This window comes from Kwoniella europaea, chromosome 1 (assembly GCF_036810445.1).
Source record: "Kwoniella europaea PYCC6329 chromosome 1, complete sequence".
Lineage (NCBI taxonomy): Eukaryota > Fungi > Basidiomycota > Tremellomycetes > Tremellales > Cryptococcaceae > Kwoniella > Kwoniella europaea.
Window position 1 is genome coordinate 3,365,372 of NC_089487.1, and position 25,362 is coordinate 3,390,733.

At 44.3% G+C, this 25,362-nt stretch overlaps 7 protein-coding genes across 7 annotated transcripts; 5 read left to right on the forward strand and 2 right to left on the reverse strand.

Moving 5' to 3' along the window:
• Positions 1–437: 437 nt before the first annotated feature.
• V865_001276 (uncharacterized protein) lies at positions 438–2,276 on the reverse strand (the record flags this gene model as incomplete). The annotated part of the gene is made up of 6 exons (XM_066225095.1): positions 438–500; positions 569–762; positions 831–982; positions 1,079–1,219; positions 1,311–1,761; positions 1,919–2,276. 6 exons carry the CDS (start codon positions 2,274–2,276, stop codon positions 438–440), a joined length of 1,359 nt encoding a protein of 452 aa, XP_066081192.1.
• Positions 2,277–3,040: 764 nt separating this feature from the next.
• V865_001277 (uncharacterized protein) lies at positions 3,041–6,487 on the reverse strand (the record flags this gene model as incomplete). Its single annotated transcript, XM_066225096.1, has 11 exons — positions 3,041–3,499; positions 3,600–3,721; positions 3,792–3,841; positions 3,899–4,238; positions 4,301–4,372; positions 4,429–4,515; positions 4,580–4,718; positions 4,778–4,796; positions 4,864–5,006; positions 5,137–6,314; positions 6,382–6,487. The coding sequence occupies 11 exons, from the start codon at positions 6,485–6,487 to the stop codon at positions 3,041–3,043; spliced, it is 2,715 nt and encodes a 904-aa protein (XP_066081193.1).
• An 843-nt stretch (positions 6,488–7,330) lies between these two features.
• Positions 7,331–7,985, forward strand: V865_001278 (uncharacterized protein; the record flags this gene model as incomplete). The annotated part of the gene is made up of 2 exons (XM_066225097.1): positions 7,331–7,579; positions 7,728–7,985. The coding sequence occupies 2 exons, from the start codon at positions 7,331–7,333 to the stop codon at positions 7,983–7,985; spliced, it is 507 nt and encodes a 168-aa protein (XP_066081194.1).
• Positions 7,986–8,463: 478 nt separating this feature from the next.
• Positions 8,464–11,525, forward strand: V865_001279 (uncharacterized protein; the record flags this gene model as incomplete). Its single annotated transcript, XM_066225098.1, has 5 exons — positions 8,464–8,878; positions 8,952–9,023; positions 9,107–10,766; positions 10,888–11,133; positions 11,222–11,525. The coding sequence occupies 5 exons, from the start codon at positions 8,464–8,466 to the stop codon at positions 11,523–11,525; spliced, it is 2,697 nt and encodes an 898-aa protein (XP_066081195.1).
• Positions 11,526–11,951: 426 nt separating this feature from the next.
• On the forward strand, positions 11,952–15,725 carry V865_001280 (uncharacterized protein; the record flags this gene model as incomplete). The annotated part of the gene is made up of 13 exons (XM_066225099.1): positions 11,952–12,009; positions 12,160–12,387; positions 12,605–12,798; positions 12,863–13,203; positions 13,295–13,655; positions 13,755–13,887; positions 13,968–14,171; positions 14,259–14,440; positions 14,525–14,914; positions 14,983–15,100; positions 15,164–15,234; positions 15,305–15,523; positions 15,633–15,725. The coding sequence occupies 13 exons, from the start codon at positions 11,952–11,954 to the stop codon at positions 15,723–15,725; spliced, it is 2,592 nt and encodes an 863-aa protein (XP_066081196.1).
• A 343-nt stretch (positions 15,726–16,068) lies between these two features.
• Positions 16,069–17,797, forward strand: V865_001281 (uncharacterized protein; the record flags this gene model as incomplete). Its single annotated transcript, XM_066225100.1, has 6 exons — positions 16,069–16,225; positions 16,331–16,491; positions 16,649–16,817; positions 16,969–17,111; positions 17,191–17,260; positions 17,328–17,797. The coding sequence occupies 6 exons, from the start codon at positions 16,069–16,071 to the stop codon at positions 17,795–17,797; spliced, it is 1,170 nt and encodes a 389-aa protein (XP_066081197.1).
• A 535-nt stretch (positions 17,798–18,332) lies between these two features.
• V865_001282 (uncharacterized protein) lies at positions 18,333–25,206 on the forward strand (the record flags this gene model as incomplete). Its single annotated transcript, XM_066225101.1, has 31 exons — positions 18,333–18,647; positions 18,719–19,312; positions 19,439–19,649; positions 19,727–19,879; positions 19,950–19,971; positions 20,030–20,084; positions 20,145–20,328; positions 20,408–20,521; positions 20,586–20,668; positions 20,727–20,788; positions 20,849–20,998; positions 21,063–21,079; positions 21,141–21,427; positions 21,487–21,798; positions 21,864–22,719; positions 22,870–22,916; positions 22,992–23,047; positions 23,118–23,222; positions 23,280–23,362; positions 23,427–23,564; positions 23,636–23,663; positions 23,722–23,765; positions 23,832–23,980; positions 24,063–24,177; positions 24,233–24,346; positions 24,406–24,519; positions 24,585–24,674; positions 24,741–24,762; positions 24,832–24,924; positions 24,984–25,027; positions 25,100–25,206. 31 exons carry the CDS (start codon positions 18,333–18,335, stop codon positions 25,204–25,206), a joined length of 4,764 nt encoding a protein of 1,587 aa, XP_066081198.1.
• Positions 25,207–25,362: the final 156 nt, after the last annotated feature.

Genomic DNA, 25,362 nt, shown 5'->3' on the forward strand with positions numbered 1-25,362 from the left:
ACAGTAACTCATCGTTGGAGCGCAAAGACCTGGGTCGATGCATGGTGGCACTGCAAAAACGGAACAGTACATAAATGAGAAAAGGGACGAAGAAAAAGAACGACGAGATAGAGAGAGCAAGGGGAATCCGTGGCCATTAGGCGAAGTCCTACAAGTGCATGGGAAGAGAAGGATGTTACTGATCTCTCGGCTGATTGAGCTGATGATCATGGTATTCGAGTACAAAGATGGGTTGAGATGACTAGTAACGTTTCAACAAGTGATAATGAAGTGTATGTATATGTAACGGTCTTATCATCCTGATGGAGTCAATCATCCTCGATGACAGTTGCGCATCACTCGTTAGGTGACTTGGTCGAAATGAACGACACTGATGGGAATGATCCCCATCCTCAAACGTCAGCCAAGTCGAGCCATGCCAGAGGTTTCAACAACACTTACACCGCAGTCATATCATCTCTCATTTCCCTTGCCACACTTTCCCTCAAACTCAATACTCGCTGTCTCCATTCCCTAGCTGCTCCACCTAGTACGTTCCGGATCAAGTGCGTTCCAGCATCTCCATCACCATCGTCGCCCATGCGCCCTCTGCTCTTCCACCGGTACCAGGCAGTTCTTGTGCGGGGTAGGGTCTAGGATCGGTAGGTAAAATCATGGGATATCTCTCAGGTAAAGCTTTTTTGGGAATATCGCCTTGAGAGGGATTATCTTTGTATGCGGCTGTTAAGAGGACAGCCTCTTCTGAGGTGAGTGTGTCCCATACTGAATGTAGATGAACAGCACGGTCAGTACAGTGTTGAGAAAAAGAAAACAGAGAGCGGCGGATGTACCATCATCAGTAGCTAAGATGATGAATTTCAATTCCTCATCTGGATTCGCTTTGAGATCTCGATAAGTTACTACTGCCTCGGTATCTGTGTATGGAGGAGTCTTCTTAGGGAAATGATTGAATGCTTGTTTCGTTTCAAATACGTTCCAAATTCTGCCGTTCGCACATCAAGCTGTCAGTCCTTTAGCATGGTCTAGTACTCATAGATTTGTCTCGTAGAAACCATTGTGTCAATCAAAGCAAACCTACTCATTCTCCTCTGCATGTGATCTCACACTACAACTCCCCCCAAATTTCCTAACTACATCGTTCATTCCCAAAACTCTATTTCCCCATCCTCGATCGTATATCACTTGATCAGCCTCTTCGGGAGGATGTCGAGCGAGACGTCTACATTCCCAACGGATGTATCAGCATGTACAGTAATCTGAATTATCCTTCTTCCTCTCGATCGATGCTATAACACTATTTTGTAACTTACCTGTGACATTCTTTTGGATTTCGTCCACACTGATCTTCCGTCAATACATCACATCTCCACTTCCCCTCTTTATGATTATACCACCCAGCAACAGCTCTCGAGTCCCCCACGTGAGCGACGTGAATCTTGGAAGTAGACGTATCGACCACGACTGTACATGCTATACAACCACTACCCTCCGTCGCACCAAATAAGAAATTTGATGAACCAAGTTTAGGAAATATGGGTGAAGTATCTTGTCTTTCCTGTAGACCTCGTAAAGCGGAAACAGGAGCGTTCAAGAAATCTTGATTGATAGCTACGAAAGTATCTGTCAATGCCCATTCCAATCGCTCTTGATCGATTGGTTCTCCTTTGGGAGCGTCTTGCTTGAGTCTTGCGATGGTTAGTGCCAGACATGCATGAAGGGTCTTGCTTATCATATCGCCAAAAATTGAGCCGCCCATTCCATCTAAAACGGAGAAAAACATCAGTTGATCGTTGTCTTCATTGCCTTGGATCCTTCATGGTCTTCGGTCGTAATACCAATATCGGTATATGTGATCGGGGTGGTAAGATCTTTATCTCATACCATACTTTCCAAAATGCTCCTCCTCTATCGTCCGCACATCTTACCAAATTTGCCAATTGGTCCACGGGGATAATATCGATCTTATGTCGATCTTCACAGATCGCATTGGAAGGAACGACAATCTCGTCCCATCCTCTTACTCCAGTAATCTCAAGAGGGAGCGGGAGTTTGAAAGACTTAGCATTCTTCTTCACGAAATCTTCAATTTCATATTCAGGTCGAATGTAGAATGTCCCTTCCCATTCTCGATCAGTAGCGTCATTAGGACCGGATTGGCCCCATACTTTGATTAATGGTCCAGGGAGGACTTGCATAAATGCTTCGTCCCCGTTCGATTGGGTGGTTCGGATTATGGGTGATGGGGAGTTGAGCTTGATTGATTGAAGGGAGGGCATGACGTCATGTACGATAATAAAGATAGTAGAAGTTCAAGAGAGTTTGTGTTAGAGAGATAGTATAGAGGATAATGGAGCTGCGATTTGAGGACAAGATGACATACTGGAATGAATGATGAATTTCATATACCTCGAGAGAGAGTGGGCATTCCGAGTCGAATGTGAGTTCCAGGGAGACGAAAGGATTCAGTATGTCCAACCTTTATCCTTGACTCCTTCGAGAAGTTTAACTTAAGCGTACTGTATACACGTCAGAGCACTTCAAAGGGTGTCTCCCTTCTAGCGTTTCCGATCAAATACGCGTAAATGCACCAAGGATTACAAAGTTGTACATACTTGGATACAGGGTAAACCTGACATTCACCTATCTTGTAATCTGCATGAACGATAACTGGAAGACATACTTCACTCCACAGTTGTCGTGCAGAATCGTCACGCATTTCGATCGCCACTTGCCACTGTAGGGACATGTTCGATGGTACAATGATAGATCATCTAACATAAAATACATGAATAGTCCATCCAAATCCAAGAAATCTTATAAATAATCATGATCATAAATATCGTTCTAATCCTAGAGGTATATATACAATGTACCATGTACGTTTGTACATGATCTAACATCCTTTTCACCTGGGAAGTAAACAAATCATTACCATATCCTATATCCAGCCGATCATATATCTTATCATCTCGTCGGTTCTACATGGCGTGTTTTTCTCTAAAGATCGACGATCTAGAATCGAGCATGATCTTGATCATACTTATCTTCCATAAGCTTCACGATATCCATAATTCGGTCCATTATAACTACTAGCGTCTACCCAACCACTCCCCGAGTTCCTTTGATTGGGGTTCCCACCGTTCTGATATCCATATCCTTGTCCGTACGAATTACCATAAGGATTAGGATTGTTATATCCACCATAATACGTACCTCCCTGTCCCTGAGGTGGCGGGATCGGACTTGGATCTCTATCGATTACTCCAGTTCGCATCAAGGGATCACCAGACGTTATCGAATCTGAATGTCTCTGTATGGTGTGCGCAGGTGGAGGAGGGAGTTGTGACATATTTGGCGGTGGTGGAGGTGGACCAGTAGGTGCTGGAACATATGCCGAACCTCTGGTACCATTGTTACGTGAGTTAGGAGGTCGTCGTTGTTTCGTACCGCAACATGTGGCGAAGGTGCATTTGATGATAGCCCATAGTAGACCGAGCACCTGTAAGATCGAGTAAGATCAGTCAAGAACATTGACAAGCAAAGCACCAGCGAATGCAGAAGCAGGGAGGATTAGGCAGCTGGATGACAATTGTACTTACCAGTAATCCTACAACAATGGTAACAGGGATCGATATCTGCAAGTTTTGGGTGTACCAAGCAGCAGCTGTATCCTGCCATGATCCAGCTTTACAAGTCTGGTTATAACAATGACCGCCGTAGCCTAGTCGTCCATTGAATAATATGATCAGCTTGGTCTTCAACCTTCAACCTAAGTGATGTTCAAAGCTCACCACAGGGTGACCCATCCACCAGGGAAGTTTGCAGGACAACACATTGATTCCTGCATTTTCCATCAGCGCCTATTTTCTTCGAGCGATCAATAAAGATTTCTACTTACGTCACATTCGGATCTCTACAGCTAACCGTACAGGTCTTATCATCCTTCTGGCCACAAGCCTGCGACAAGCCTAAACTCGATCCGGCAAGTTTACACTGTTGGTTCAAACTCGTACATCTACCGGAAGCACAGGCTAATCCATCATCTCCGCATTTCGTACCGTCAGGTGCGGTCTTGTCTTCAGGACAGGTCGAGTTAGATCCCGTACAGGTCTCTTCGTAATCACATGTGGAATCTACACTTGATCGACAGACGGTTCCTGCAGATGCCAGCTGACAGCTACTCGTACAGCATGCTGCGTTGGTGGGATCACAGACGGCTCCATCACGGAATTTACAGGCTGAGGAAGACCGGCATTACATTAGCCATAAGAGTCATATTCTGAGGGCAGGCGATACTTACTTGAAGCGTCACAACACGCCGAAGTCGAGTTGCTTCCTGGATCACAATCTTCACCATCCTCCACGATACCATCTATGATGTGCTCATTAGCGAATGAACCAAGGAATGCCAATATCGGGAGTACTCACTTCCACATTGTTGCAAAGAGATGACGGTTCTACTTCCAGGGCTAGTGATACAATTGGTGGATATAGCTCTATTTCCGATATTCGTACCTATAGTAAATACAAACAGCAATATCAGATCGTGAAAGTCTGTTCCAGAAATGTGATCACTCACAGATATTACCCAAAGTACAAGCTGAAAAAGTCTGTTCACTGCTCGACGTGGTCGGGTTCATGATATATGATCCTCCGGCATCACAACTCGAGCTTGACAAAGGACAGCAGGAACCGGATAATGAGCAGCCCGATGTACACTGTGAGTCAGAGCAGTGGGTCAGCGTCGTAGCAATGATTCCTGAGTTTGGCAGCTTACATCGTGGATCGCACCGAACCTGACAATAGCAATGACATATCAGTTGAATGTTCCTTTTCATCATAGACGTCATATTGATAGCTCACCCGTGACCAATCTCATGTGCTACCAAGCTCCATTCCGTCTTGGTTGCTGTGGATATACCAGTTCCAGAGACAGTTTGGCCAGATTGTTGAGTCGCAGTATTCTGACATAAAGTGCCCAGCCACGCTACACCTACTTCTGAGTCCTGAACAGATGAGGAATCAATAATCAGTCACACAGAACAAGAAGAGAATGAAGAAGGAATCATATGGAAAAAGGAGAAAAGGCATATTAGGAAATCGGATTGTTAGGATATGATAGGCTGAATTACTTACAGTAGGACAAGCACTCATCAAATGCCACAATCCCGCTCCGTCATCCCCCTTATCACCTCTCCACTGACTGAACAAGCTCAGCCTCTCATCCAGCGTCAGGTTCTTCCCACAGGGGACATTCCATTCCTCTCCCGAAGGAGGAGTAGAAGGACAAGTCATGTTCATGACTTGTAATTCTATGATCCCCAAAGATATATTGAAAGTTGATTTGTACAATGCCGAAATTTGATTCCAATCATTTAGAACTTGAGTCCTAGCTTGATCAGGGGAGTTGTAGGCTGCTACGTAGTTGCAATCTAGGGCTACTCCCATGTAAACGATCTGCTGTTGTTTTGGACAACCGTTGTTGTTTCCTATACTGTCGATAAAATTTGATGATACGGTCATTCCTCCATAATCGTCTCTTTTACCGAATAATCCTCCAAATCCGAAATATGGTGAGATGAACGATTCGTCGGAAGAAGATGGCGTTCGGAATATGGGGTTGTTTAGTTCATTGTTGAATGGTAGATTGTCATGTGAACAACTTGAGCCGAACTCGTTATTAGTAGAGTTGAGATTGTGTTGATGAGACATATCGATATCTCTAAATACTACCATGCTAGAACCCAATGACTCTACATCCACATCCTCATTGGTCTTTATACGTTGATAGTTCTCTCTAGTCATCACGTTATACCTTACACCATAAATTGTAAAAGTCCCTTCGAAGACTGTACCATCTTCATGGGCTTCATGAATCATTATACTCGCTTGACCAATTACCGAATCATGACCTTTGTATAAATCTAGAGCATGTCCAGATGATTCTAATGACTTTATCCTTTCTATCCATTTTGGATGTATCACCTCTCCAGTAAACAACCTCCAATCTTCTTCTTTCAATTGTTCAGTCTTTGTGTTATCCCCATAGGAAATTTTGGCATCTGGATGAAAGAGATTTTCGGTCGGTCTGAGCAATAAGCTTATTTGCTCGAATGGCGATATGTCCAAAGCGTCCAAAGCGATTTTGAGAATGACAGTATCGGAGTGTTTGAGTGATGAAAGATGGGGAGGTAGGTGGGTTATATACCTTGGATTAAGGTTGGAATCTGAAGATGGCCGACGAGGTAGGATTTCAAGGGAAGATGATTGAGGGTGAACGAGTCGACGTAAAGGTGGTGGATGAGGTGAACGAGCTATCGCATCGAGCAGAATATTCAGGATATCTGTCTGAAGAGACCAGTTGAGGATATTTAGACTCACCTTCTATACATGATAACAAAGCAATTGCCACTATCACCAATCCTAACAGACTAGGTATCCGACTGAGTATCGGCGGTCTGATCTCTCTACGTCCTATTCGACCCATCTTGCTATACTGTCTTGACCGCTGTCGCCAGCGATTCACCGATATTTTGATTATTCTGCGAAAGTAAGGTTGAGATTTATCGATTGGATGAAATAAATTACGGTAATGGTCAAATATCAAGGGGTTGGGGTATCCAGATGAGTGGATGAAAGGGTCGAAAGTCGTGTACAAAGGACCTCGGGCAATGCGATGCTGACCAGCCAGTCTTGTTTTTTATGATTATATCAGTCCACTGTAAAGTGGTTGATGTATATTCTTTGGATAGATGCGTTGAATTGACAGTAGATAGAGATGAAGTCAGATGATCGAGATGTGATGGGATACGTCGTTGTGATGGTGGTATTGAAGTGTATGTCCAAGCTGAGGAGGTCACTCGTTGACCGTTGTCCCGTCTGATGCGTAGTCAGGTGGAAATGTTGAAATTCCTTTTGTCCGTGTTTGATGTCCTGGTCCTTTATGGGCTGTTATACCGAGTTGGATATGACTGTGCGTAGCTGCTCTGTCGGTGGCAAAGAATGTGACGGTGTGATCCCGATGACGGTGGCGTGGATGGTCTGTCTGATTTATATTTCGACGATGATCATTAATATTGTCAATTCTATGCCAAGGCTATGTGCTGCGATTAACCAGCCAAGAACATGCAACATCCACAATGCAGTGCGGGAAGGCATACGCGGGTAGCAGTGAACATCGTATTTACGTAACCGCCATCATGCCATAGACTGATAGACCGATGTGGAGGGGACGTTCATCCTCTTGACTTTTTCCACTTGTCCATTTCTCATCTCATCATCTTCATTCTCGCAGTCGCCAAGTACAAGTGACAATCGACACCTCTCAATCATGACAGCATTCCCTTCTAGACCGCTCAACAAGACCACCCCAACTTTCCTCACTCAGATACGTAAACACCCTTTCGTGCTATTCGGTCTTCCATTCGTCGGTATAATCGTGGCGTCATCTTTCGCTTTGAGCTCATTCACTCAGACGAGGTACGATTATCAGCAGAGCAAAGTACAGAGTGTAGGTGCAGAGGAAGGATTGGGGATGAGGAGTGATAGGAGGAAAGTGGATTTGAAAGAGGAATATTATGTGAGTGAGGTCTTTCCTTTTGGATGTAGAAAAGCCATTCTCGTATGGACATATGAAATGCGTTAATCGCTAGCAGACTGTCGTGCCTGTACATAATACGTAAAGTGCTGGAAATTAGGTATATATGCTGATGTTTTGTTATATCCAGCGCTTGAACGCCCCTTCCGCCCAAATATCTTCATTATCCAACCCCGACTCCGCCCTGAATGCAGATCTCTCACCATTGCCATCAACGTCGATACCGAAGAAACCGAAGAAATCCAAATTCTCCATGAGTCCAGTCTCTCAAGATGACTACGAACCTGTCAGAGTACCTAGACCGGAGGGTGTACCTGAATGGGGAGGTGGGAAAGCGGGTGAAGAGGCGCCGTTGAAAGGTCAGAGAACGACTGATAGGTGGGTATGAGGGGGTTACTTGTCAAGGGTCGGTCCTAGTATTCTGTATCATCATACAATCATGCATTCACCTCGTCTCATCATCAATAGCCCTGGTCGGATACTTGAATTCATGCTTCGCACTCAGCCGAGTTGGGAATCTGAGTGGACATTGATTTCCCACGGGTGACTTGTGTTTACACCGGGATCAAATTGCACAGACGAGACGCGTGCCACCAAAATCAAAGAGCTGAGATGAAAACAAACATCAACAGACGAATGGTCAATATCCTTGTTCATGTCTATATGCTTATCTTCACATAACAAAGCATCCTATATCCTACCACTAGAGCACGAGTGACGATTATGATAACGATATAACGACGTGCAGCAAGTAGCAAAAGATACCAACCGAGTGAAAATCCACACAGATGTACCGAATTCACCCAAACGGGTCACCATCAACATCACCTTCCACTCCCCCTCGCTCATCTACACCCGAACTTGAAATGCCAGGTAGGGCATCGACTACCACCTCTCTATATTCCGATGATCCCACTGAAGTGCCGCCTATGCCCACTGCCTACGGCGTGAGGGAAGGTAAATTGATTGATTACGATGAACCCGATGTCGGAATCGAGGAAGAACAGGAAGAACAGGAGAAGATGGTTAATCCGACCGACAAGTTGAGGGAATTGTTGAATCAGATGAGAAAAGAAGTGGAGATTAGTAGACCTGTGACATCCCTAGCTTACAGTGAGGATGAGGATGAGGATCAAAGAGGTGGCTTTGGATCAAGGAATAATGCTGGACCTAGTTCGTCCCCTCGAAAGCAGTATAATGAGGGAAGTGAAGATGAGGACCAGAGTCCACCTACTCCGCCACCTAGGATAGGGAATCCATATGCTGCTAGAAGAGGAGAACGTGAGTGATATCCCGCTTCCAGTGATGTTTACGTTTATGTGTGGTGCGAGTTCTGATAGTATCATTGTGATAGGTTGGAATTCACCTAATTTACCTTCCAACCAACTAGGTAGATTGCCTTCTCGAGCAGCAGTCCTGCGCAATAGTATGTTAATCACTCAGCTGTGTTTTTCATCGCTCCTTTCAAACATCTCAACAAGCTGATCTTGGTTACATTCGATCATCTAGTTACATCACGTTCCCCTCCGTCTCCTGAACCTATTCAGCCTCAACCGGAAGCGAAATCCCCTCCTACGCGGTTAGAAGCCTTCTTAGCCTCTTCTTCATCTTCCGTTCACCCCGTTGCAGAAAGCTCTACTTCCGGCCGACTTCACACCATACTCGTGCGAAGAGATTCGGGATCAAGTACGAGTAGTTCGAGGAAAGGGAAAGATCGTGCGATAGCACCCACACTACCATCACCTCAGGAAACACAGAGTATTTCATTTAGACGCAATAGGTTTAGACAAACTCCTCCTCCGGATCCAGTAGAAACACATAGAAGACCTCAGACTCCCCGAAGAATCAGTGTGGATCTCGCACCGGAAGATATCAGCTCCTTCGCCCGTAATGCCGTTGATCTGGAAGTGAGAGGTGAAGTTGAGTTAGATCTGGATGAAGGTTTGAGTGCGCTAGGATGGGAGGAGAGTAGTCAGAGTATCATTGAGGAAAGTGTGGATATAGCTCAGTCAGAGCGTGGGGAATACGAGGGGGATTTGAGGCAGAGTACGTCTAGGTCGCCTGATAGGAGAGATCGAAGCAGGACAGTCCAGCCTCATTTTGGCTCAACCTTGCCAATACAGTCGAGACAGGGCGTAGATATACATTCGACTAAAGGGAGATCTCAGACCCGTCATTCACCAACACCACCAGAAGACAGACTACAGATTTCTCAAAGTCGGTATTCAACTTCATCACCGCCAGTAGGAAACACGCTACGGCGTTCTCAGAATCGATCTCCCAATGGGCAAACTCAACCAGTTGATAATCCTCCGTCAGGCTCTCGCCACACAGCACCTCGACACGATGAATCTTCACCTTCACCTCCTTTACCTGCTTTGCCCGAACCTGATATCTCAGCTCAATCCGATAATAGCGAAGTAGATACGTATTCTTCGAGGAGAGCAGCCCTGTTTCGTTCAACTTCTCGATCAGCTTCAGGATCGACTTCCACTTCGACGGCTCGGAGTGGATCACAAACGCCTTCTCAATCGTTCGCGACTGCTATAGGCTTGAGATCGAGACTCTCTCAGAGAAGCTCAGTGGAAAGGAGTGAAGAGGTTTCGGAGGGAGATATATTACCTAAGAGGTCGCCTAATAAGTGGAATCGGCCGTCTCTCCAAGCAGAGACTCCTGAACCTATACACGGCCGATCATCTCCTGTTCCTTCTACCCGACAAAGTTCAAATCGACCTTCACTTGTACGAAAAGAATATACCCCGCCGAGAGGGCCGGAAGATATACCTATTCCCATACAAGATCCAATACAGGTAAACATCGCACTAGCACCAGCATCAATCTCTACACCTTCAAAGCCTTCAGCTACAAATCCTAATGCCAGTACATTACCTACACCTAAAGCGCCTGGGGCATGGCAATCTACTCCGAGACCCAAAGTTCGCTTTTCACCTTCTCCGTTAAGTCAGCATAGTCCCGTGAGGCCGGATTCGCCAAGTCGGGATGAAAGTGTGGAAGGGGTATCGATGCATCGATTGAGGGTTTCGCCTAGACGGTCACCCAAAACTAAGATTAACATCAAAGAACAGGAAGAGGACCAGGAGGTGGGGAATGGCAGTTTCTTGGGGAGGTTAAAAGGATCTTTGAGCTCGCCTCTGAAGAAAGCCAAAATGTGAGTTGACTCGTCGAGCTACGAGCTACGTACTACGTCGGATGAACTGAATGGTCGCTTGGATTTAAATACGCATCGTTAGATGTTGATTTGAGCTGATTTTTCGTATCGGTTTTTCTAGTCAAATTCCTATACCACCCAAATCAACGACTTTCACATTATCCACTCCGTCTCTCCAACATGCTAAATCAACTACGATAGCTGCTGAACAGAATTTGCTGATTACTCAGAAACAATGGCTGGAAGCTCTATCTGCTATAAACGCAGCTGCTAATACCTCCTCAACTGTTGTCAGAAGGGGGTGGGGATGGAGTACGTGGGTTTTATGGGGGTTGGTGGAGGTTTTGGTAATTTGGAGTGTATTCAGGTGAGTCATCAATAGCTCTCTCCTCCGCCTCAACGTGTCATTGGATCACACATTGGATATTTCGACTGATTCTGACTGGGTGATATAGAGTAACGATAGATTACGCTACTTCTTTGACACATCTATCGACTTTAGATCCATTCCATCCTTTATCCCTCCCCTTTCGACAATCCACCACCTCCACGTCAACATGGAGTAATGGACCGTTCGGATCGATATCTCTGGAATTACCTATACCAAGTGCTTTACAAACTTTGGTAGGAGGAAATGGTAATGCGAATTTCTTTGATTTGATGGAAAGCTGGGGTATTTGGAATAGATTTATCGCAACACCGGTAGCTGGAGGAGGTGGGAGGATATTGGGCGGTGGAGTGGGCGGTGTACCTAGTTGAGTGTGCGGTTGACTGTAGATTAGGAAAAGGAGATGTGGATCTATTTTTGGGTGAACATCTTGATATCACATATTTATCACGTATCAAATATAGTATTTTTTGTTGGGAAATGGTATGTACAGCTCACACTCTGCTCTCATGTGAGATTTGTGCATGTATGTATGATGCATAGTGCATAGAATCACTAAATAGATTGATGTGCATTGCATATCAGCAATATCACTCGTAGTGATGAAAATCAGGTCCGAGCCGAAAGTCGAGTTATCCGAGATTTCGTCGTTTCGTTCGATACCTTCATTTCGTTGGGTGTCTGTTTACTTTTCTATCACTTGTCATCCCCATTCCACATTCGATCATCGCTACTCAGCACTAACACCAGTGATTTAGGCTTATCACTACTGTCGGCTCGAGCTGTGAGGTGTCAAAATGTCAAAGTCACAGCAAACATGGGAAGTTGAAGAGAGGAAGTTACAGTCTGTCTATGGTGAGTTACTATCTGGCCTGTGATCATGAGTATCGAGGAGGGTATCAACCATGTTGGGATCCACTGGCACAAGCGTAGATTCTCAATACAGGATAGATAATCGTAGAATGAGACTGACTTTCATGATTATCATGATCCTGTATCACCCAGACGACATATCATCCCACCGATTATCATCTGCTCAATCAACTCTCACTCGGTACCTCAAGAAATCACCTAAATCCCAGCCTGCCTTGATACTGAAAATGTACATCCAGCAGAAGAACGGTGTATCGGAAGATGACCTATTGGGATTGTATGAACAGATAAAAGGGTTAGGGGAGATGAGTGGAAGGGGAGTCTGGTGGGTTGGTTTGATATTTAGGAATATGGCTAGGAGTGAGTGATCATCTTTCGTCTTTTACTTTTCACTTTGATGAAACAGTATACTCACAAGGGTTATCCATCAAATATGGAGACATGAAACGATTGTATTCCTGTTACTACTACTGAATACTTCGCTATATACCTTCCCTGTCCCTTTACACTGTACGCTGCCTGTTGGGTTGTCATGTTGATATTGACCTTGAGCTTTTTTTGTCAATTCGATTGATAGCCGACTTGGCTCTTCAACTGTACAATGAACTATCGTCCAAACACCCCGATTCACCTCAACTACTCGAACAGGTGTTTCTCCACGCTGCTGCGGATAACAATACCGATATACTGGTGAAAAGCAGTAGGAAGATATTCAATTTGACTAGGGAAGAGAGGTGGGCGAGGCTAAGTGCATGGAGCGAGTGGGTCAAGGTGGGTGTGTCTTTAAAACCATCTTGTTAGCGTAGACTGATGAGATGATTTTCTATGAGAACAGATTGCCCCTCAACCTACACCTTCTCAACCCTTTCCTCCACTTTGCCCAGATCCTACATCATTGAAGATAGCTTTACTTTTACTCAATACGTCGAAATCGCCCTCTACGTCCGAAGGATTATGGTTGAAATCACAGATCCTCCTTTCTGCCGGACAGCTAGAAGAGGCACTAGGATTCTTACAGGATCAAGGTCAGGAGGGTGGGCTGGTAAGACTTTGGTGGAGGATGGAAGGAGTCAGGGAGGGTTTGAAAAGGTTGAAAGAGGCAGGGAAAGATACGATACAATATTGGCAGAAGGAGAGGGAATGGGTTGGAGGATTGTTGAAAGCTGATAAAGATTCGTGAGTTTGCTTGACACTCGACTTTTTGAACTACAAGATCTTGTCGTTGGGATGGCTAATTGGGAATTCGTATGCTTATGGGAATATACAGGCAGAGGAATTATTCGTATTATCGACATTTGCTTGTATCTACCGAACACCTATTGTCAAATGAAGCACAAATCATGTCTACCGATGATCTGTTACAAAACCTAGAAGAGGAGATTGGAGCCAAGGAAAGATCACCTTCATTAGCTAGATTGGAATTACAAAAGACTTTACGCAAAAATCAGTCACAGTCTGATAGGGTGTGGGATAACGAGAAATGGCTCAAAGCTGTTGAAAGGTATTGGATACATTGGGGATCAAAAGGTAGTATCATATCTGAACTGGAGGGTATAGTGGATAAAAATGATGAGGAAAGGAAAGGTTTGGTAGAACAATTGTTGGAGAAACAAGCTTCACAACAACAAGTATGTCTTCTTCATCAATCACGATCACAACACGAAGCACCCTTATATTTTTACAGTTTGCGAGTTGAGGGCTGAAGTTTGTTTGGTTCAATCTTTTAGTCCGACGAACAGTCTTTCCGAGAACAAGTAAACTCTAGGATCTACCTTCTTCGTCAAAAACCCAAGGAGTGGAAACCTACTTTGAAAGAGATAAAGAAATATTGGGATTTGTATTTATCAGGTACACAATATGGTCAGTTCTCCTATGACATTCTATCTGAAAGTTCGGCAGCTGATTTTTCTGATACTCGGGTTGGGGTTTAATGAAATTAGGTAAACATTTGCCGAAAACGGATGTTCGACCTGCCGACCATATTGGCTTAGTGACTGTCTCTTTACTCATCGAACTATGGTCGGTCGACAAGGTCAGAGTAGAACTACTGTTTAAGGCTAAACTATGTTTGGAGAGGATTCTTGGAGATAGTCCGGCATGTGCTCATGGTAAATATCTGCTGATTAGGTTATATCGATTGATTGGTGAGTGAATACAAATCCGAGATGGTTTTGGGGATAATGGTGCTGAGACTGTTTTTTTTTTTTTTTGGCTTGACTTTTATTGTGTAGGAGCCCCTTCATTGACAGCTACTCATCTAAATTCACTCAAATTATCGGAAATTCAACTTGATAATTTACTTCATATATATACCGAACGAGGAGCTTGTGAGAGCTTGTTAGGGGCCAATGAAGGATTATGGAATGATCATATGAAGAAATCTGGTGATATGTACCAGAGGACTTTAGTCGATGTGAGTTGACCAACTGTAATTCAGGATTTATCTCCATTGAGGTTGTCAAATGGGACCGAATGCACTGACTGCTTTGTCGTGTAGTTCCCCGAATATATCAAAGAATGTCTAAGTAATGAAACGTACTCTAAAATCCCTTCGATTCAATACATCTCTTCTTCCCTTTCGAAATCCATCACGAACCACAGTAGGACCATCGAACAAGCTAGATTAGCCACCTATCTCTCCGCGCCGTATGGTCCAAAATTACTCAAGAAATTGGACTTGGCTGCCGATCAGGACGAAGTAGTGGATCTGAGAAATTGGGAATTGATCAGTGAGATCGGGGGAAACAGACCTTTGATAAAGGATTTGACTAGCCTAGGTGAGCCGGTGGAAGGGAAGTGGGTGAAGGTGTTTGGGAGCATTTATAGGGACTTGGCGAGGTTTAGTAATGGGGAGGAGGTAGAGCGGAGGGAGGTCCTTGTGGAAGGGGTGAGTTCAGATCTCTTTGATTGTCCATTTGAGAGATAAGCTGACCCGATTTCATTTGGATCACACAGTTGACAACCTCAGAAGCTTCGCTGGTGAAGAATGCTCAGAAGATACTTGACCTCGCTGGTAAAGCTTTGAGATCGTCGTATGAGATACCAAAATCGGAAGTAGAATCGATCTTTGAAGGTAGGTCAACTGCTCGGTCGTCGGCTGTGGGAGTTTCAGCTGATACACAGTATACGATTGTAGAAAGTATACAGCTGAGTCTATCGGCTGAATCGAGGTGGGAGCAGATACAAGCTCTTATCTGTCTATATGAGGTATGTCAGCGATCATTTGCCTCTCGTATGCCCGATGAGATGCTAACATCTCTGATTTTGACATTGGTAGTTGATCAAAGTGTTCGATGTGATTTTGAACAAATTGATAGAGATCAATAAACCCCTCAAGGGGAAGAAAAAGATACCTGTCCTAGTACAGTTCATCAACGATATGAAAAATGTCAAGGAGAAATTGCAGAAAGAAGGGTTGAAAGATGTGTTTGGGAAGATCGATGAGATGAGTATAGAGAACACTCTATGGGAGGATGTCAATGATGGGTGGATTGAAGTGAGTGTTGCTGATCCTTGCAGACTATTCGCATGCATTTTACATTGCAATATGTGGGGTTATATGATTTGCTGACCTGTTTTTCTTTTTTCTTTTTTCGTGGCGATAGGATAAAGAATTCGTAGGGAACTGCAGTGGATCGATCGATAAGTCCAGGAGAGATGCGTTGGGTAAGATGAAGGATTTGTTGAGTGGGAAGTAGATATTTGGTTTGCGGTATCTGAGATTAGATAGACATATGAAGTATGAGGTAGGAAGTAAAGTTAGAAAGTAGATAGGACAGAAGAATGTCTGTTCTGGTAGCTTGGCTCAAAGCATATATATAGCATGGCGATGTAATTCATTACAACCATAACAACCTGACAAAATGACGGAATCAAAAAGTCCGAATGATGTTGGAGAATTAGCCGAAACGACGTAAAGTCAAGTCAAGTCAATCCACAGATGAACATCAGTCTATTTGCCTTGATCAACTGAGCTCACAGCGAGCCATCTCTCCAAAGATCTGTCTAGGAGCGCATTCAGGCGAAAGATTGTATCACAGAATGTCAAATAGAGATCCACCTATAATCCTACACTCGACACCACCTCTTGACCCTTTACCTTGCTCCGACCCGGAATCTCTGTACCTCGCTTCTTATCTCCAATTGGCATGTCCGGGCAGGTGGGCCATCAAGACTGGATGGTGGGGTGATAAAGGTGGTGAGTGAATGACTAATCTCCGTATATGTATCCCCTTCCGCTGATATGGAGTTCAATCATCAAGTCAAATAAGCTGATATAATCTGACAAAATCTCATGACATAGGTAAATTACCATATATAACTCATCTAAATCATCATATACGCCAGAACCACCTTACTTCTTTACCATTGATCGAAGATCCTGATGAATGGCTAAGTAGGGAGGACAAAGTAGATGCGGAATGTTGGAAAGCTTATATCGAGCAGAATGTGATTGATTTAGTGGTAAGTGGAAACCCCCAGGCAGACCTTTTCTTTCCCTCCCATCCAATATTGGATCATTCATCACCAACTAATCGAAAAAGGCTAATGAGCTTCATATGTCATATGGAACCACTACCTACTCTCGCTAATCTCTTGGCTTGGTCTTGTCCACATTCAGAATCACACATATTATTCGTTGCCTCCTAATTATCCCCAAACGATAGCAAAAGCACAATTACAGAATCTTCAATTTCCCGAAAATCAATATATACCGCAGAGAATCAAGAGTATAGTACGATCGAGATTGCAGTATGTTGGATTATGGGGACTTGGGGGACTGAATGGTGGTATGTTGGATTTCATCCATTTTTGTCACATGTGATATACGCAGGATAGTCACCATGATGGATCATATCCTTATTGGCCATATCGATGACGAACAATTAAAATGATTGCCATGATCCAATTCAGACTGATGCGTTGTGGAACGTTCTCTAGGCGACGCTATTGACGAAGATCGAAAGAGATTAGACGAAGCATTCGTAGTCGGTCCAGCGGGTACACTAGCTCCTAGAGCATGGAGCGGTTGGACTGCTGGAAGGGATGCTGAGGAGAGACGTAAAAAATGGGGTGAACAGGAGGTCAGTGGGGAACGATATCTAATCAGCCAAGACTCGCTCTCCCAAATTCCGTAAGCTGATATATGGTACGATTGTGTAGCTCGAAGAGAAGATCAGATCTGTTTTCGATCCGATAGTGAGGAGATTAGGCGATGAGCTCTACTTCTTCGGTAATAGGTAAATATCGTTACGACCTACGGTCATGCTCATCCACAAGGACTTGTGCTGATATTGAAGAGAATAGACCAACTACAATGGATTTACTTCTCTTCGCACAATTAACTTTCATCCTCACTCCCACTTTACCTAACCCTCTATTCCCCAATCTCATCCGATCGCATTATCCTACACTGGTGTCACATCACGATAGGATACTTTCGCTCTTGCTCCAAAACCAATCCTGGAGCTCTATTCCTCGACTGACAACGCCTACATCGACAACGCAAAAAACATACATCGATTCATTCAAATCGCTATTTTTCGATTCTCCCATTCCCGTGCAGAGTGAAGACAAGGATGACGAAAAGAAGAAGAGCGAGCAGGAAAAGAAGTTTCGAAGAGGTAGATGGTTATGGTTTGCGGGGGCGAGTGTGGCTATGATAGGGTATCTGTTAGGTAGTGGGATAGTCAGTTTTGAATTTGCCTCGGAGCACGAGGAGGAGGAGGAAGAGCAGGTGGTTTTCGATGACGATGAGGACGAAGAGTGAGGTGGTATGTAGGTTAAGCAGTCGTATACTACTATTGCATGCATCTATAACAAATAACTGGTCAGAGGTCTAGTATTAGCTATAAAGGTAAGTTAGAGTCTGATGATTACCCCACTTTACCCCACCTACCTCCACTTACAATCGATCACGTTGTTGGGTACGGTGTAATCTCATCTTATATCTCATATCTCATCTCGTCTGTGATTTGACCTGTCAAGAAATACACCACCGACCAAGGTAAGCACCAGTCAGTCGCAGCAAGTATCGTATCATAGGCCAGAGCTGGAATTTAGGTATGAAGAGTGGAGAAAAAACGGATGAACTTTGAAGGACGTCATACACCATTCAACAAAGGAGGGACAGCTTGTACTTCTATCTCTTCAACACAAAGAGTGTATCGCCCAAACCTGGAATACCCACCCGACGGATGGATCAGGACCTCGTATATATACATATAGGCGGTATATTTGAGTATTTCTCCTCCTCATCAATCTTCCAAGAGAGATCGATCGATTTACGTTAACGATAATAGAAGATGAGCTCAACACAAACACCCTCCGAGACCGAAACGCTCTTACCTCAAGATCCACCATCACCATTATCGTACGATGATCCTGATTATATTCATTATGTAGAAAGGGATCGACCGGTGTGTATCGGTCAGTTCAAGAAGAATGTCAAGATCTGTAAGGCATTGCTAGCACCTGGGATCTTCGGTTCCCTAGCTTTGGAAGTTACCCATCTTTGTATGGCTGTCCAAGAGCATCGCAAGATTATAGATGAAGATGATTTGATACGGCAGACTAAGAGTTCTGCGATGGGATTGGATATATTTGGCGTGGTGATCACAGTGAGTCACCCCTATCAAAATTAGTCGCGCAGTGACAATCTGAGGTTGATGGTGATTATTCGATAAAATAGAGCTTTTTGGCTGTCCTATATACCCTCACTGTATTCAAGCCAATCACGATCCGTACCATCCTCCTATCTCCCATTGCAGAAATATCCAACCTCCTTGTTCATCGGACACTCTGCGTGACCAGCTTCATCATGTTACTCCTACTTATCGTCATACATCCATTACCTGGAATATGGTATACCATCCAAACCTATCAATCTTCACCTACCCTATCTATCCACAACTCCACTCTAGTCTATTACCTCAGAACGGGATTTCTGTGGGCTTCTTTCCTAGTAGGAAGCCTGATGAGGAGAGGTCCGAAATTGTATTTTGAACCTCCAAGGTTGGGTACGGGATTCGGACTCAACGAAGTGAAAGTGAAATCGACCCAAAAAATAAAAGGGGGTAAAGGTGATAGTGGGGTTAGGATCAAGTTGAACCCTCCTCCTGAGGATGAGATTGGAGTGAATGGACATGTGCCTTTGTCTGGAATCACCATTGGAAGCTCTGAAGACGAGACTGTCGGATCACTAGAGGAAAGAGAAGGGGAAGAACAAAGTAATGTGTTGGATTATGACAATTCATCGATGTTGAGTTTCATCTTCCTTGGTTATGTGAGTCAAGTCATGTTCCCTATTTTGTCCCGAATCAAACCTAATATACGACTATCTTTCCCTTTTTTCTATTCAGATGAATTCAGCTGACTGAGCGGTACTTGATGTTGCGATCGTGTACTATAGATTGGCAATTTAGCCTATACGTCAATGAAAGTCGAAAGTCTCGTCCAAGACGATTTACCACTCCTAGAAGAAAAGACTAGAAATAGCGGTATAACAGAGAACGTCTTTTCTACAGATGATAAGACTAAAGCTCATCTCAACACGCACAAAGTGACTGGATGGGATTTGGTCAAATCGATGTGGAGAGGTAAAGGGACAGCTGTATTCATCAGTAAGCGAAATACTTGTCCAAACAAGGAAAAGCGAAATTGCTAATGCTGATGCTACTGCTTCTGGTATATCTGATAGCTGCTGCCTTGGAAGTATTCAGAAATCTCATTAGTTTCGTTCAGATTGCTGCGATGCATGAGATTATCCAATCGTTCAAGGAACCCAAAGGAACAGATAAGAGTTATGCCCATTTGATGTGCTGGGGCTTGTTTGTTGGTCAAGCATTTGAGGGTGAGCTATACTCCACTTTCAAGAAGTTTTAACCTCTAGCTGATGTATTGTTATTTTCACATTTCAAAAGTCTTGTTATCTGCATATCTATGGTGAGTGATCATCTCATCATATTTCAATCAGTGCTGAACATTTTAACCTCGTGATTAGCGTAAGAGAAAACTACCTGCTCCATATACCGATCAGAATGAATCTTAGCTCTTTGGTAAGCTACATCACAGCTCAGTCATAGATATCGATTAGCTTACCGAGGATTCCGTTATAGTTGTTATCTAAAATCCTGCGAACAACGGATGCGAAAGCTCTCGAAGCGCATAATATCACCCCTGGTGATAAGGCAGATGGTAATCAGGGTAGAAGTCAAGTCATGAATTTGTTCACTATTGATACCGGTATAGTCGCCTCGATGGCTACTCATATCTGGAGTTTCGGTAATGGTATAATCACTCGTAAGCTTATCCGTCTCTATACTCATAACCTCCTGGAGGTCTACCGTGCTGATGAGATTGAATGGGGTGGGGATGAAAGTGTTCATTGGTGTAGGCATGCTGTATGGTATGTTGGGAGTAAGCGCGCTGGTCGGTATTGCTTGTATACCTTTGAGTATGCCACTGTCGTATCTGGTTTCGAAACTTATCTATCGTGAGCACTCTTCCATTCCTGAAAATAGCTTGGTGGCTGCTGACACGGACGAATGAATGGGTAGGTTGTGATAAAGAATGGGCAAGAGCGAGAGATGCCAGAACCGGTGCTTTGAAGGAGTTCTTGTTAGGTATCAAAGTGATCAAGGTGAGATGTCTGGTATAATGGTTCATGCTATACTGGTGACTGATAGTATGGTATGTAGCTCAATGCGTTTGAGCCGTACTTCATGAGCAGGATTCGTCGACTACGTGAGGATGAAGTAAGGTAAGCTAAGGGTTAACTGTGGATGGTAGAGCTCAGCAGCTGACTGTTGATGTCTCATAGCTGGCAACGATGGCGATACACTTTGGGAACCAGCTTTAACATTTTAGCAGAACAGCTTCCAATCATAGCTCTTTTAGTCATGTTCGGTTTCCATACTAAAGTATTGCACAGATCGCTCGATCCTGCAACTGCATTTGTGGCTCTGAATATGTGAGCTGTGTGTTAATTGTTATCAGAGGTAATGCAACTGACAAAGTGCCATCATATAATGCAGCTTCTATCGTGTCAAGGGTTAGTTATCGGATACTACTTGATCGATAGTCCATAACTAATGTCATTCATCAACTTACAGACGGTCTCGGTACATTCCCAATGATCATCCAGGTATTCCTTCAGAATAAAGTATCCATCGATCGTCTGAGTAGATACTTGAGCCAACCGGAAATTGATAGATCTCAATGGGAGAATGCCTCTACTCGAATTATTTGTGATCACGCTACTATCAGGTGGCCTTCTGCCAAAGAAGCTGTTCACGGTGATGAGACGCCAAGATTCAAGCTAGAGGATGTCGATGTTGAGATTCCCGAAGGGAAATTGACCCTTCTATGTGGACCTCTAGGATCTGGAAAAACGTTATTGGTGTGTACTAGAATGTCTCGACACCGATGATATCCGGGCTGATGAATTATACGTGATAGCTTCGAGCGTTCCTCGGTGAAGCGAATATCGAAACAGGGGCGGTCCTTGCTCCTCGCTCTTTACCTGATTCTACACCTGTTTATCCTCGAAATCGTCGTTGGACTACTGAAGAATGGTTGACCGATTCTATTGCCTACGCACCTCAGCAGAGCTTCATCCGACATGGGTCTATACGTGATAATGTCCTCTTTGGTCAGCCCATGTGGAGAGAGAGGTATCGCGAAGCACTGAGACAGGCTGCATTGTTGCCTGATTTGGAACTGTTCAACGAAGGTGATCTGACTGAAGTTGGCGAAAATGGTGTGACTTTGGTGCGTATGCGTTGTTCACCAAGCTGATTCCGACTATTAACCAATGCGGATCTATTGGCTTGCAGAGTGGCGGGCAGAAAGCCAGAGTCAACTTGGCGAGGTGTCTCTATTCTCCCGCTAAAACGGTTTATCTGGACGACATTCTGTCAGCTGTCGACGCTCATACGGCCCAGTACATCTGCAACGAATGTCTTAACGGTTCTTTACTCCAGAACCGTACGGTCGTTCTGGTCAGTCATCACGTATCTCTGGTACTACCGACCGCCAATTACATCGTCACTTTAAGTAAAGACGGACAAGTAGAACAAGCATGTCCAGCAAGTGAAGTATCGTACTCCAAATTGGTCGATATCGCTCCAGCCGAATCACCAATTGATGAACCGTCAGAATCACCAGGAGTATCCAAAGTTGCCACTCGTCGACGCCAATCGCATCACTTCGAAGAACGAGACGAATCCAGTGGTGTATCCCGTCATCTTTACAGAGAAGAACACAAGTCAGTAGGGAGGGTAGCATCGAACCATTATCTTATGGTAATTCGATCTGCTGGAGGGTTCTGGTACTGGTCTGCACTAGCTTTGGTTTATGGGATCTACCGGCTTGTCGCCGTTTCTCGGACATTCTGGTTGGAAAAATGGACTTCCGATCCTGAACAATCACATATCAATTATTACCTCATAGTCTACGCTGCGATCTCCGCTGGATGTATTGCCTTGGGATCCTTCAAGTGGGTTTGGTTATATGGGATTAGAAATGTTGGTTTTTACAGTGCTGGAAGCAAGAAAATTCATGAATCCCTACTTTCAAAAGTCTTCCAAGCGCCATTGCAGTTCTTCGAAACTATCCCTCATGGGAGGTTGTTGAATATATTTGGGCAGGATGTATATAGGTTGGATTCTCAGTCGGCTGATGGATTTGGACGTAAGTGATATCTGTTTGGTGATTGATCTTGTTCCTCTAAGAATATAGCTGATCAAGAGATTGTAACGATCAGGTACCCTGAATGATGGTGAGTTATTGGATTTTCGATCGCATAATGTAAGAAAATCAGACTCATACAGTTGGACATAGGTCTCGGACTAGCCACGGCAGCCGGCGTAGTATTCGTCAAAACACCTGTACGTATCACTACCGCCCTGAACGACATCGCGATCAGATCGGGTTGTCTGACTTGGATTGATTCGGTGCATTAGGTCATCTCTCTTGTCGCGCTCATATGGGGTATACCTTTTGTCTGGATCAGTAATCAGTAAGCCAGCGGATGCCTGAACGATCCAAGACAGACAGCTTGTGCTGATATTGTCAAATGTGACACACAGGTTGAACAAGCTTCGAGCGGATATCCGACGATTGACCGCGACTGCTTCGTCCCCTCTTTATTCACTTTACAATGAGACCATCGATGGAGTTGTGATGGTAAGAGCGTAAGTTGCTCAACTCGCTGTTGGTTCATTACAGCTAAAAACACAAGAACATCGCAGATTCGGCCAGAACAAGCTTATGATGCATGCTATGAAAGTGATCAATAATCGAGAACGGGTAACATGGTTCGCGGCTTGGGCAGGTAAGAATGGTCACTTTCGCCTCATTGGATCTGACCTGGCTGACGGGATTCTGTTCTTGTGTAGTGTATAACTGGGCCCGAGCTGTTATTAGGTCATTCGCCAGTGTCGTAGTCGCGGCTACGGCTTTTGCGTTGATCCGGCAGGACTTGTCAGCTTCGCAAGCGGGATTAATATTGAACTTTGCATTGACAGTGTCTACAGGTGTGTATTGGCCTGGACATCTGACTTGTGATCTCGCTGTATATTTGCTAAAGATTGATCGATATATACAGGTATCTTCAGCTGGGTCGAGCAATATAGGTAAGTCCTTCGTGGTGTATCTGTCCAAGTACCTAGACTGATTAATCACTATGAGCAGCAACCTCGAAGAAACGTTTGTTAGCGCCGAACGGATAAATCACTGTACATGTTGCCTTCATGTTACCTTTGATCCTTCGCTGACGATAAGGATATTCCGTGATATTCCAGATATCACCATGCCGGACGAAGAATCGAGAGAAGGCATGATCCCGGAAAGATCGTGGCCTAGTCGTGGTGAGATCAAAGTTCAGAAGCTTCAAGTGAGATACGCACCAGACCTTCCGGAAGTTCTGAAAGGTGTATCTTTCAGCATCAAAGTGAGCCCGTTCTATCATTGGCGCAATATCGATCAGATACTGATCATTATACACTGCTCTCTGTCCTTTTTTCGTATGGCAGCCTGGCATGCGAGTCGGCTTAGTCGGCGCTACCGGATCTGGGAAATCGACTTTGGCTCTCAGTTTGTTCAGAGCAATAGAACCTCATGGTGGTACCATCACGATAGATGATATCGGTACGTACACTCCATGGCAAGGCAACAATGAGCTGATGGGATGGTTCTCTTGCAGATATCAGTCAAGTGGCTTTGCCAGAACTGAGAAAACGACTCAATATGGTAGCCCAAGATGGGATGCTGTGTAGTGGTACTCTGAGGGACGCCTTGGATGTTACGGGCACTAGAGGTAAGCCACATCCAGACGCATGCCCTTTTTGTGTAACGTTTGCTGATCCGAAATTTCAGATGACTATGAGATTTACGAGGCTCTTCGTCGAGTACATCTCTTATCGGATAGCTTGACCAAAGATGAATTGGATAATAACCCATTCGCGAATCTCGAGACTTTTGTTGCGATCGGTGAGCAGCCTATATGAATTCTGCTTGTCAGGCATTTTGCTGATCGTTGATGATGGCACCTACAGAGGGGGGAAATTTCAGTCAAGGGCAAAGACAATTACTGTGTCTTGCTAGGGCATTGTTGAAGAGGTCCAAGATTCTTGTCATGGATGAAGGTGAGTCACAGCGCGATATAGACACAAATGCGAGATGACTATGCTGATTCCACCGCCAATGGATAGCCACTTCATCCGTTGATTTTGAGTGAGTCCGGATCTGACGTGATTTCGAGATTGCTTTCGAGGAATTGCTAAGTTGATATTCGACTTATAGGATGGACGCAAAGATCACCGCTACAATCAAAGAATGCTTTGCGGATACTACGATGCTTGTCATCGCTCATCGTCTAGCCACCATCATGCAATAGTCAGTATTTCCTTTCTGCCTTCATTTGTCGAACTCATGGCTGATAAGTATTATCTCAGTGATCGGGTTCTAGTCTTGGATCAAGGTCAAATCGTCGAGTCTGGTAAGTACCTTCCCTGATCCTGCCTATGATTAGTCCAATATGGCGAATGACGTATTACTTTACTATACTTAGGTGAACCCCTCAAACTGATGGAAGACCCTACTACGATTTTTCACGGGCTATGCATGGCTCAAGGGGAAGAAGAATTCAACACTCTTCTCACAATCGCTCGTGCTTAGATTATGTGTGCGGGAGAGTAAGTATCAATATCGGATAGGTTGTACATAAATTATATAGAATGTCACGACCAGATACACGCATATCGGGACTTTCATGTTGATTGGATGGGAAGGGACAATTTTCTGTGTGAAATTATGCATTTGTGTAGAATTTTG